At 29.2% G+C, this 13,066-nt stretch overlaps 2 protein-coding genes and 1 pseudogene across 2 annotated transcripts; 1 reads left to right on the top strand and 2 right to left on the bottom strand.

The window, feature by feature from the left end:
* Positions 1-375: 375 nt before the first annotated feature.
* On the top strand, positions 376-5,964 carry LOC113386293 (dipeptidase 1-like). The gene is made up of 4 exons (XM_026624085.1): positions 376-462; positions 1,166-1,463; positions 2,145-2,388; positions 5,056-5,964. Exons 1-4 carry the CDS (start codon positions 376-378, stop codon positions 5,873-5,875), a joined length of 1,449 nt encoding a protein of 482 aa, XP_026479870.1. The 3' UTR covers positions 5,876-5,964.
* A 475-nt stretch (positions 5,965-6,439) lies between these two features.
* On the bottom strand, positions 6,440-7,721 carry LOC113375995 (annotated as a pseudogene).
* A 1,509-nt stretch (positions 7,722-9,230) lies between these two features.
* LOC113376005 (vitamin K epoxide reductase complex subunit 1-like) lies at positions 9,231-11,778 on the bottom strand. The gene is made up of 3 exons (XM_026615940.1): positions 11,589-11,778; positions 9,595-9,704; positions 9,231-9,516 (listed from the first exon to the last, which is right to left on the bottom strand). Exons 1-3 carry the CDS (start codon positions 11,759-11,761, stop codon positions 9,293-9,295), a joined length of 507 nt encoding a protein of 168 aa, XP_026471725.1. The 5' UTR covers positions 11,762-11,778; the 3' UTR covers positions 9,231-9,292.
* Between the last annotated feature and the right edge of the window lie 1,288 nt (positions 11,779-13,066).

The following is a 13,066-nucleotide window of genomic DNA, read 5'->3' as shown; positions in this document are numbered from 1 at the left end:
TACTGAAAAAATAAAAATCGTGAAATGTAGAACATTGCTGGGTCGAACGTTGTCGCGTCATGTAGAAGAGTAACAGAACAGTGTCCAAAATAACATCTAAAATAAACTAAATTCATAAACACTTTTTTTAATTTACTACATTTTCAAACTTTATTTAACAAAACTAACTAAAATGTGTGAAAGCAAGTGAATTACCATGATTTTCAGATGTAGCAAGGTAAGCATATGTTTGATCATCCACAACTTGGTTCCAAATATTCTAAGTATTATCCTAAAGATTACAGATTCAAGCAAAGGTCTAAGAAGAAACACATATCATGAACATTGAGAAAATCTACAGAAAATTCGATGGATCAAAAATCCAGAGCTTGGAGCATGGAGTTGGAGGTGATCGAGCATTTACAACAGTGCTCATGCAACTGCAACCATATGGGATACGGAAATGTTATAGATTATCAACAGGTATTTATTTGAATCATTATATTAGCATGTGTGTAATGTACTTATATATTATTGAGTCCCAAACAGCTGAAATTTGATGGTTGATTATTATGTAAATGACTTCTAAAAATGGGTTTGCTTGTTGCTACATGCTTACGTGTCAAAACCTCCAACGTGTGCGCACTCTCTAACTTGTTTTCAATGTACTTTTCCATAATAGATTTTGCATTCGTGGTGAAAGCTCGTCCTCTGAAAGCTCCTCCGAAAATAAATAAAAGTATAAAAAATTTAAATAAATTTTAAATGTTGATAATTATTATTGGAAATAAAAGCTTGTTGTGATTATTAAATATTTTTTGAATTTTTTGGTGATTTTATCCAGTTTTTGTGATACCATATGGTTGATTGGTATCTTGGAGATTACACAATGAAACACTGATAGATACGAGGGTGGTTATCAGTTGTAATATATTAAATTTCAAGTGTTAAATATTATTAACAAATTGAATTTATTAAAAAAAAATTTTTTAATATTTTCTTATTTGCTTCATTTGTGTTTATAGTCAAGGCATTGGAGTTAAATTATAATACTCATGATTTGATTATTTATTTTTAACATTTATGTTATTTTTCATTTTTTTCTTAAAATTGCAAGGAGGTTTAATTATAAACTGGTGTGCATTTTTTTAATTTATTGTTTGGATATTAAATTTGTATATTTCAGACCGTTCTCCAGGACTTACCGGACTTAACTGAAATCCACTGCAATGGCATTCCGGATCGAAATAATCCTGCTGACGTCACCAGGTTATCACCAGATGCCACCGAAGTCCACAGGCCAAAGAAAACCGAAGGCAATTCCAAAAGACGATACATTTGTATCGTCTTTTGTGTCTTAACCGTCCTGGTTGCATCCGGAGTCGGCGTTCCATTTTCCTTAGGCATCGTGCCAGGGCTAAGGAGCAGCTCGCAGAATAGGCTAGAGATTATCTATAAGCTGCTCAAGGATAACCCACTAATTGGTATTTAATGATTTGACTAATTATTTTGATAATATTGTATAACATATGTAGTTGTAGATGATTGCAGCACTATCAAAGCTTTAAGACGCTTTGAATCACTCTTTGAAACACTGCGATGAATATTAATCCAGTCAGAGCGCCTTTTACGTTTTAGAGCACTTATAGCTATTATTGCTTACAATGATAAAAGCCAGTCGGAAGCCTTTTAACACTGTAAGCTCTGATAGCTGTTAGCGCTGACAACGCTGAAAGCTGACATCCTGCATCTTTAGTCTAGTATATGTCTATGATGTTATGTTTTTATCTCCTTTTTATACTTAATAGTTGTTGTTAGAATTAGTACTAGGATTAATTTTGTACTATATTTCATAGATTAATTTGTAGAACCTATATTAGTAGTATTTAAGTCACTTATATACCTGATTTGTATATGTATTTTTGCATTCTCTTACACTTGTATTGCATATTTTCTATATTTGTATTTATATTTGTATCTTACATTTATACCAAAATGTGTTGAAATAAATAAATAAATCTATAACAATAAAATTAGGCAAATATTTAAGCCTAATCTCAACTCTATTTGAATGAGCATACTATATCTGATATCACTTTTCGAAGTATTTTTTTCATAAAATATCTTTGTTTATGAAAAAGTGCAAATAAAATTTCTTTTAACAGATGGTCACAACGATCTTCCATGGAATCTACGTCGGTTCGGACACGGTAGTATTGCAGGGGTCAATTTAAGCTCATCGGTAGCTACAATTGACCCTTGGGCCACGTCACCCTGGTCCCAGACCGATATCCCGCGACTGAGGAAGGGGCAGCTGGGTGCCCAGTTTTGGTCAGCGTATGTTCCTTGTGGGGCGCAAGGTCTGGATGCAGTGCAGATTGTTCTAGAACAAATAGATTTGATTCGCAGGTAATATCATACGATAAAATTTAATATCACTATTAAAACGTAAAATACGAATCGCGAATTGAAGATTTTTCATAAAATGGATTTTTTTATTTCTATGCTTTTTTACTAATAACTGAACATGATGGTTAGTGATTAAACATTTAGTTTTTAACTAACAATTTCTCAGCATCGAGCAATTTCAAAATTGTTTTTGTAATTAACAATAAAGTTCAAATTCATCATGATTTTCCCAAAAATTATGAACTGATTTTCGAAATTCAAAACTTAGTTTCTTTATGTGGGAGTCTATGAGGTTTTTCTATACCAAAAACGGATGTAAATATTTTATAAAATAAAAGCTAATAAAAATATTTAATCATGGAAATGATATTGGATGATTTATTATATTAGATGAGTGCGTGACTACCATTAAGATTGCATAAAATACAATAATTTCAAAATATAGCGGAAATTAATTCATAAATCTGAAAAAACGAAAATGTATCAAACTCACAAAAGTTATTTATTATTGTTAATATTTAATGGAATTGTCTAGGAAAGAAATGAGTATTCGACAAATTTTAAATTTTTACAAACAAAATTATATATAATTCTTTTATTTTGTTGTTACTTAAAGATTTGTTGTTACTTGTATTTTTCTACATAAAAATCAATCCAAAACATTTCTAATTAAATTTAATGATTTGTTAAAAATAATGCAGAGTCTTATCATTTTGTTTCATTCTTAATTATTAACTTTCACATTACGTTTTCTGCAATTCTTTGTATCTTTAATGTAAATTATTACAAAATTAATAAACATTTAATAAAATTAAAAATATCCAAAAGCAAAAAAAGCATTAATGTGTTTATTAATGTTTTTTAAGCTTATACTTTGATAAAATTTTGAAAATTGCAGCTGAAATATATTTATGAATTTAAATGATATTCTGCGTTATAAGTTATAATTATATATAGAATGATCGATTTCTAACTTTAATTTATTATGTGATCGAACCAAAATTTATCAAAAAATTAATTTCTTCTCTAACCTTTCATAATTTCAAAAAATTTACTAAAAAAATTTTTAACTTGCTAATTTACCTTTATTTACTAATAGATTCTAATCATATAAGTAAGCTAGTAATTTCAAGTATGCCATTTCTTAAATATTACAACAAATAAGTAAACATACCACAATTCGAAAAATAGTTCTCATAATACTTATGATAAAATTAATAATAAAGTTAATATATGTTCAACAGAAGTAGCTATATATAGCTTTCGTTGAGATGTAATTTCAAAAAATTTATATTTTTTACATTTGTATGTTTTACATAAATAAACGTTTGCACGAAACCATTAGACAAAGAGAAAAAAAATTCTCTTACATCTTCATATAAAATTTTGTTGGTTTTGATAACATTGTTTTACTGGCCATTTGTCAGAAAATACTCCTTTTCTTCAATATATATCATTATAAACAACTATATGGATCAAGTTTAGTTCATTAATTTTGTTTTATTTAAAAAAATGTCCTTCTATTCTATGAGTACATTATTTCGCGAATCGGTAATTATATATTACAATTGTAATATATAATAATGTTAACATTATTGTACAAATATTATATTTTACAAAATATGCATAGTGTATAAATGTACAAGAAAACATTTTCCTGCTTATTATGAGATATCACCAACTATTTATGCATTAAACATATGATTAATTTATCGTTTTAATATAATATTCAACGAATTAAAGAATTTTATGCTACACTACATATTTTTTCCATCTCGTAAGCTGACTAGCTATTAGTATGGCGAAAAAGCACAAATAAGTAGTTTACTTTTATCTTTTCCACATTTAAAAATGTGTTTTTAATAAATATATATATTCATAAGTTATTAAATAAATATTTTTTGCAAAATCTGCACTGGATTTGTCACAACATATAAATTTATTAACTTTCCGTAGGGTAAGTTATAGTAATCGCAAAAAAATCGAAAATGAAAATTTTTATATTTCTTTACGTTTTAATGGTCTGTAAACATTTTGGCATACGATCGATGAATGTATGTGTGTGTGTTCGGAGGCAAATTGCTTCCCGTATCGAAAATTAAATTTTTAAAAAGCTTTAATTTTTTTTTAAAAAACTTTGAAAAAAAATAGATTTTTATATAAAATAGATTATGGGAAGTTGAAAAACATTTTATTTGTATTGACGAAACGAAAAACTGATTAATTTTTAGGGAAAGCAGGTCCAGCGGTTTCGGAGATCCATTTAAAAAAGTAAAAAATATGCCATTTGGCGATCAACAATGATATGCACATCAAATTATCAGTTATTTTATATAGATTTTATTAATAAGAACAATTTTTATTTATATTTCTATGAGTTCCGCACCAATGTTTAACCGTTGGACAGCGAGGCGGCGCTTACGCGCATCGATATTTCGTCTCTAAAACAACTACCCAGCGCCATTGCATTGAAAAAAAGTTCAACATATAAAAAAATCAAGTTTTATCAAAAATTTTAAAAATTTTCCAAAGTTTTTTCTTTTTTTTAATAGTTCTCGATAAGGGATGTTCCACAAATTTGCCTCAATGCACGATGCCATGCACTACTGGTTAAATTGCCAATACTGTGTTTAACACTCGTTATAATTTTACTATACCATTTTTCAGACTATCTGAGCTACATCCGAGGCACTTGTCACTGGTCACCTCAACCAAAGGCATTTTGGAAGCTTACAAAGCCGGTAAAATAGCTTCCTTAATAGGAGTAGAAGGTGGACATGCCATCGACGGATCTCTCTCCGTTCTAAGAGCCTTGCATATGCTGGGGGCACGATATTTGACAGTAACCCACTCTTGTGACACCAGCTGGGCTGGTGCAGAAGATTCGGAAAGAGGGCTAAGTGATTTTGGCAGAGAAGTGATACGCGAAATGAATCGTCTAGGAATTATGGTAGATTTATCCCATGCCTCGTTGACTACAGTTAGAGATGTATTAAATGTAACCAGGGCTCCAGTAATTTTTTCACATTCTTCTGCCAAAGCTTTGTGTAACGCAACACGTAATGTTCCTGATGATATTTTGACTTTACTTAAAGATAATGGAGGATTGGTAATGATTAGCTTTTATTCTTTTCACATTGCTTGTGGTCGTACAGCAAGCATCGCTGATGTTGTAGAACATATAAAGCATATAAGAAAAATAGCAGGAATAAATCATATTGGTTTAGGTGCAGGATATGATGGCATTGATGTGACCCCAAGAGGTCTTGAAGACGTTTCTCGATACCCACATCTGCTTGCTGAGTTGTTAGAAGATCCTACTTGGACGGAGGAAGATGTTGCTTTGATAGCTGGAGGTAATTTGTTGCGAGTTTTATCACAAAATGAAAAATTAACGGAACAGTGGCGATTAGCGGCGGTTCCGCCAACGGAATATATTGATAACACTATAATTTCACAGTGTTCGAGATCGATGACAAAGTCATGACGATCGAGTCTAACTACTATCGTGAATTGCTAAAATCATTTCAGATAAATCAATTCTTGTTACGATAACTACTATAATATAAAAAATAAAAAATATTAAAATAAACCACCTATTGGAAAAATGTAATATGCATTTTATTACGTAGTGTTTGTGCTATCAGTTTTTAAATTTGCAATTTTTTTTGAGAAAAAATCTAATTCCATTCCAGCAAATTATCAATAAGATATTTTGGCGTGTTTGCTTTCACAGACTTCAGTTTTTCAAAATCTAAATACTATTCTAAAATACAGAAAATCTTTGTAATCATTTTCACAAAACGTTAATCATAATAACTAAATTGATTGTGCTAATGGGCATACAAAAATTAAGCTTATTATAATTGGGTATAATAAGACTTATGATATTTTAATTATATCTTTTGAGAAAAACACTTCTATAATAATAAATATATTTATTAATATTGAATTTAAATATCGTAACATAATAAAAACATATTGACATGTACAATGAGGTCTTTATAAATGTGTTATTACACAAATTTTACATTAGTAACAATTAAATATTTCATTCAAACCAAAATGATACTGAAAAACTAATTGTTCTTGAAGTAACATGGTGCCACCATTTAGGCGGAATATATAACATATCACCAGAGCGCAATGTGCATGTCATTCGTTTAGCTTTCATAAATAATGGAAATCTGTTTAGATCTAAATTATCAAGATCAATTTGTGATGTATTATTTAGCATTTTGGCTTCATGTGGATAAAGATATTCATTATCGTCAGGTGAAAATAATACAACTTGTTTAACACCAACTACTTGTGCCAAAAAGTTATGCTTTGGGTCCGTGTGTAAAGGTGATATTGTGCCTTGAGGGCCAAACCAGGCATTAATTTCAGGCGGTGAGTCTATATCAGAAACACAACAATAATCCGGTACATGTATATCGTTAAGAAGTTCTGGAATTTGGTCGAATAGTCTATATTGAGCTAAATATCCTTTGGTTGTGTTTGGGGCATCCTTGAATATATGCTCAATGATAAATTCACGTAAGGTCATTAATTGTTGACTCCACGACTCATCTGTGTATTTTGATCCTAGTTCTATTGGCACTGTTCTGTTATTTGCAATTTGTTGTATATAGTTCAAATCTCGCCATTTCTCAAGGGCCGGCCAATGGTTTATGCAGCCTTTAAGAAGTAACGGTACACCTTTATCAAAAAATGAATTCTTAAATAATTCTATGCTAGGGCAAGATAATATCTTTATTTTTTTAGTGGTATCTGGTATACTATTTTCATCTTCTCTGCTGATTACAAATGACTTATTTGTTGATGGAAAACATTTATTATATATGTTTACAACAAAAGTGATTGCTTCGTTCATGATGTTTGGGTAATTATCTAGAGGAACCCCTAACATTATAGCCATATCTCCTAATCTAATTATGTCTTGTAAACTAGTGGACAAATCATCAGATTTTTTATCTAATTTTACAGTAAGCAGCAACATATACTGCATTTTGATAAAACAGCTATAGAAATACAATTTTCGTAGATGAATTCGAATTTCGCTCCAATGGCCAGTGTGTAAGGATTCATGTGTCTTATCGATAACCGAATCAATTAAAGTCAAATTATTTTCAATTTCAGATTCAGTTAAAGATTTATACTCTGACAAGTCTGTGGTGCACTTGACTAATAGAAACATTACGCATTTTGAATTTTCTGCTAATTCCTCGAGAATCGTCTGATCCTGTAATACTGGTATTGATTTCTGTACAAATTGGTATATATCATTTGAATCCATAATTATAAATAATATGTATTTATACTTATTTATATTTTAGGTGAGTTGTATATAAAATTTTAGGTTATGTTTATCTGACATTTGCTTAGACACTTTAATGTTTTTTGGTGGTACCATCTATTGAGAAAATTCTATAATAAAAACGCGGGAAGTTTAACATTTGAAATTCTTAAATACATATATTTAATTTAAAATGAAAGAAGTGTATGGCATCGTGCTTTAAGGCAAATTGCTGGAACTTCCCGTACCGTAACGAAATGTTCGAGGAATATTAAACGTAAAACATATAGATTATTATAAATACTGTAACTTTCTTTATTCTTATTAAGAAATATAATGTCTTATTTATTAAACTAAATATTTTTTATAAATTAAAAAAGTTGAAAAAAAATTCTTTCACCAAAAGCAATCGTTTCGTCAACACAAGCAGAAAATTTTCTGAATTATTCAAATCATATGCTTAGTTCTCCTAAAAACTACCATTTTTTGCTTGGTATCTCCAAAACGATTAGACCTGCTTCATCATCATTACAAATGTTTTTTGGATCATTCAAATCGGGTGTTCCGTTCTATCAAAATCTCGAATTCTATTTTCTGCACACTTTGCTTCGATTCTCCGTAACGACTGGACTTGCCTTTGCCAAAAGCTAATAAGCACATTTCCCTATCAATAGAAATCGAATGTTTTTTTTAACTGTTCAAATCGGTTAATCCGTGCGCCTGAAAACGTGGACAAAAAATGCGGACGTACAAAATACACACACACACATCCATTTTTTCTGAGGCATGCCAAAATGTTCAGAAACCTTCAAAACGTGAAGAAATGCAAAAAAAATATTTTTGATTTTCGGTCTATTACTATAACTTACCTTACGGGAAGGTAATGATGCCAATTGAATTGCAAATCCAATAATTAAGGAATCCATTTTATAAATCTATTATTACACTTATGCATGTTGCTAATCCAATTCATTTATTAAAGTTTTTATTTATTAAAGATTTAGAATGATTTGTAAAATTGGTAAATCGGATTTTCTGACAAAAATCTATAACCGAATAACTTCTCGTTTCTATATAAATTATTCCTTCGGGAAGTTGATAAAAATATGACTTAATTTAAATTAAATAAAAGTTTGTACCAGTGGTTTCGAACCTATTCGTATCGCGCTCTCTCTCCAGTTTTTATAAAAAAAAATGTATCTCCTCAGCTTAACTTTCTTACAATCTGTATGAGATATATTATTTAACTGAATATTTATCTATTCATTATTTTATATTTTATATCATTTCAACATTGTTGGTTTATTTTGGAGAATAGTTTCCCTCCCTCCTCGAACAGCCCCATAGTTTGTAAACCGCGGTTTTATATCATTTAAAAGATTTTAAATATTATTATTTACAAAATTTTAAATAATAAAATTAAAATATTATCAATATATTTTATTTTCATATATATACATATATATTAATTAAAAGCAAATTTGTTTGTTATAAACAACAAAAATATGTTCTTAATAGAATATTTGTTGTCAGTCATTTGAATTATAAAATTAAATTTTTGTTATATTTTTACAAAATCTGCATAAAATAAATAATTATGTATATCTACTTTCGTTTCTTCTTGATTTCGTGAGTAGCAGGAGCTAACAAACTGTGTCTTTTATAGGAAAGTATGAAATTAATTAAATTTAAAAAGTAAATGGTAACGCAAACTACACACAAATCGTGAAGAACAAAATATAGAATACATGCCAAATAAATTGAGAGAAGAATCGATATGAAACTTAAAGCTAATTGAATTTTTGCTGTCCAACGTTTCTCTATGAGAGCTGAAACAAATAAATTTCATTAGTAATAATTACAATTTACATATTTTGGTAATAAAATTTCAATTATAATATACCAACCTAAAGTAGAAATGAAGGAGTAGAAGATAATGCCAGTAAATCCGTTGGGTTGGTTGAATTTTGAATTTTCTCCTAATATTAGACCAACAATTCCAAAGCCTTTGCCATACCTGTAAATGATAGAGACTGTGTATTACGAAAGTAATTTATTGCATTTTAATGATGTTTAAAATTATCTATTAAACAACTACATTGTAATTATCTTTAATTACGAAATATATGGCATTTAAGCAATTAATCGTAAAGAGCTAATTATAGATATTATGTAAAAATCTATAGTATATATATGTATATATATATATATACATATATTAACAAAGTCTAATAATCGGGCTTAACATCAATAAAAAACTTTTATTGAAATTTTTATTGATGTTATGCCCGATTATTAGACTTTGTTAATACATATGTCAACATCAAATTCAGAATCACACAATATATATATATATATATATATATATATATATAGATAATATTTTTAGGGACACTTATTACATAGATTGAGAGGCTCATTTGAACCTCAATGCATAAAGGTTGTTAATTTTTTAAAATTATTACTCTAGGTGTACGAATAGTTTTCATAATCTTTTTATTCGTTTCTTTATGTTTGCTAATTTATTAACATTTAACTTTTCCTCTTATGAATAACCTATTTTTTTGGCATCCAGACGATAAATCATATACATTTTTTATTAGACGTAATTTTTCTATTTGTCATGAATTAAAGATATATTTTGAATACATTTGCGGATCTGATACAGATTTGTTTGTTTCATATTCGTGTAGCACATTTTTGTGATTAAAATTCTTTCTTTTAATATCTTTTATTACCCAGACGTCCAATTACTAAATTGGCATTCATTCGTTTTATACATTCTAAGTACATACTACCATAAATTTGCTGATTTTTCATATGGAATAGGTGCAGATATTAAAAAAATATATTATAACTTTTAACAGGATTTTATCCTCAATACATTTTTTCTGCGTTATATATAATAGATATTCGATATACTAAAACCCGATTACCTAAATGTACTCATTTAAAAATTGTCGAGAAGTAGAACTATTTTAACAAATCCAACTATGCAAATCATTTTTGCGTAGAAATTTAACTCAGTACTGATTTTCGTCATCGATTTGTTCGATTTGTCAATATCAATGCCTAAGCCAAAAAATCTTTCCAATTCAATGATCTTGTACTACATCATCTTTTACTAATCTGGTTTAGCCTTACACAATACTACAATGTAATAAATTATTACATTGTAATCGATTAATTGAACCTTACGGGCCGATTCTGCCACACAACAGACTAATGTTATGGCAAGGCCATGTTACGCTCCAACTTCCTTACATTATGCTACTGAATCATAATGAATACTGTCAAAATGTCATATATTTGCTGTGCATTCAGACGTTTTACACATAAACAGCAACGTCACTCGTATGTTATGAAGCTAGGTCAGAAACACCATGTTATCTAAGATCGTTTTTTGACATTTGTGCGGTTTATATGTTAGGTTTTCTATCTTACAATCTGAAAGAACGCCTGACTGCACAACAACCACATGGCTTATATATTGATAAAATATATATTGACAAATGTATTGACAAATGACAATAGTCTTGCCATAGTGTTGTGCGGCAGAGTTGGTTCATTAATCCATCAATCTTTAAAAACTTTCTTGACTAGAGAGTTCATATATAAATTAAATATTATAGACAACATATAATTTTCTTCCTTTAATTGTTTTCCAATTTTTTCATCTTTGGTGTCTCCTTTATCTAGTTTTAACGGGTTTTTTTTAAATACAAATTTAAAAAGTCTCTAATTAGTTGTAGTCATTTTGATCGTATGATACATAGACATAAAGCAATTAAGAACAATGTTAAGAATTGATTGCTAATATCTACTGAAAACTGAGAAACGGGAAGATAATATTTGATCGCTAATTGACTATTACATTAATATTCCACAAATATAATTTTACCTGGATGTCAACACTCTACTGCAACTCATATGTTCACCAATATCGCACATGGCTGGTTGATCAGGATGAAGTTCAGCCGAAAGTTCCACAAGAAGTGCGTACGCCGACAAAATCGAAGCAAACATACAAGTTACACCCAAACATATCGAATAAGTTCTTGCATCAGCAGCCATAGTTGTAAAACTTAGATTTGATCCTAAAAATTAATAAATATAGTTAGTTTTGTGTTGAATATCCTGGTTTAAAGCAGTCGTAATATTAGTTTTGATTTGAAAATATAGACTTGAAATTTGTTATTTCAAGTGAAAGTAGACCTTTGGATTATTGCTGCATAAAAATAAAAATATTATAAGTATTAGAGACATTCTAATAATAAAATGATACCTAAAGAAGGTACAGGGTAGTCTAAAAGGTGATGATTTTAAAAAGCTCAGCTAATTCAAGTTGTTACGCGTATATTGTCATTATTTTGTTTAACTAAATTTATAGTAATTTAAATAATTAACTTCCCGTAGGGCAAGTTATAGTAATCGCAAAAAAATCGAAAATGAAAATTTTTACATATCTTTACGTTTCAAAGGTTTCTGAACATTTTGGCATACCTTAGAAAAAATGGATGTATGTGTGTGTGTGTGTGTGTATGTATGTACGTGTGTGTATGTATGTGCGGATACAAATTTTCGCCGACGATTTCGGGAACACGAATCAACCGATTTGGATAATTCAAAAAACATTCGATTTGTATTGATAAGGAGACGTGCTGATTAGTTTTTGGCAAAGGCAGGTCTAGCCGTTCCGAAGATACGGGGCAAAAAGTGCCGAAAACGGTAACTCAGTTTTTAAAAGAACGGAGCGTCCGATTTGAATAATTCAAAAAACATTTCACTTGTATTGATAAGATGAAGAATCGATAAAATTTTCATGAATCTAGGTCTAGCGGTTTCGGAGATATGGAGGAAAAAGTAAAAAAATGAGCCATTTGGCGGTCAAAAATGATCATTAGACATATGCACGTCAAATTATCAGATATTTTATAGAGATTTTAACAATAAGTATACATTTTGTTAATATTCCTATGGGTTCCGTACCAATGCTTATGCGTTAGACAGCGACGCGGCGCTTACGCGCTTTATATTTTGTCCCTATGCAGTTAAAGCAGTACGATTGCTTTGAAAAAAAGTTCAGATCTTTCACAATATGTCAAAATAAAAAAAAATAAAAATTTCAAAAAAAAACAAAAAAAAAATTTTTTTTTTCAAAGAAAAAGTAATTTTTTGTCCAATTTATAGTTTCTCAAAAATCTTATTTTTTCAAAGTAATTTTTTTTTCAAAAATGTTAATCGTTTTTTAAAAAATAATAATTTTTGGTACGGGAAGTTCCAGCAATTTGCCTTAAGGCACGATGCCTTAATTGCCTTAAGACAGAATTCCACTTACAGCTAGTTTAGTCAATTAATTGGTCTACATAATTAATTTAA

This window comes from Ctenocephalides felis, unplaced genomic scaffold (assembly GCF_003426905.1).
Source record: "Ctenocephalides felis isolate EL2017-DRISC unplaced genomic scaffold, ASM342690v1 CF-g0.4_SCAFFOLD_00845, whole genome shotgun sequence".
Taxonomy (NCBI): Eukaryota; Metazoa; Arthropoda; class Insecta; order Siphonaptera; family Pulicidae; genus Ctenocephalides; species Ctenocephalides felis.
The sequence above is the reverse complement of the archived record's forward strand: the minus strand, read 5'-3'. Positions and strand labels throughout refer to the sequence as shown.

Excerpts from the sequence above, each read along its gene's own strand:
- LOC113386293 (XM_026624085.1), top strand. The coding sequence starts at position 376 with ATGGAGTTGGAGGTGATCGAGCATTTACAACAGTGCTCATGCAACTGC. Across the intron at positions 1,464-2,144 it reads CAAGGATAACCCACTAATTG|ATGGTCACAACGATCTTCCA; the intron begins GTATTTAATGAT and ends TTCTTTTAACAG. Across the intron at positions 2,389-5,055 it reads CAAATAGATTTGATTCGCAG|ACTATCTGAGCTACATCCGA; the intron begins GTAATATCATAC and ends ACCATTTTTCAG.
- LOC113376005 (XM_026615940.1), bottom strand. The coding sequence starts at position 11,761 with ATGGCTGCTGATGCAAGAACTTATTCGATATGTTTGGGTGTAACTTGT. Across the intron at positions 9,705-11,588 it reads AGTAGAGTGTTGACATCCAG|GTATGGCAAAGGCTTTGGAA; the intron begins GTAAAATTATAT and ends TATCATTTACAG. Across the intron at positions 9,517-9,594 it reads CTCCTTCATTTCTACTTTAG|CTCTCATAGAGAAACGTTGG; the intron begins GTTGGTATATTA and ends TATTTGTTTCAG.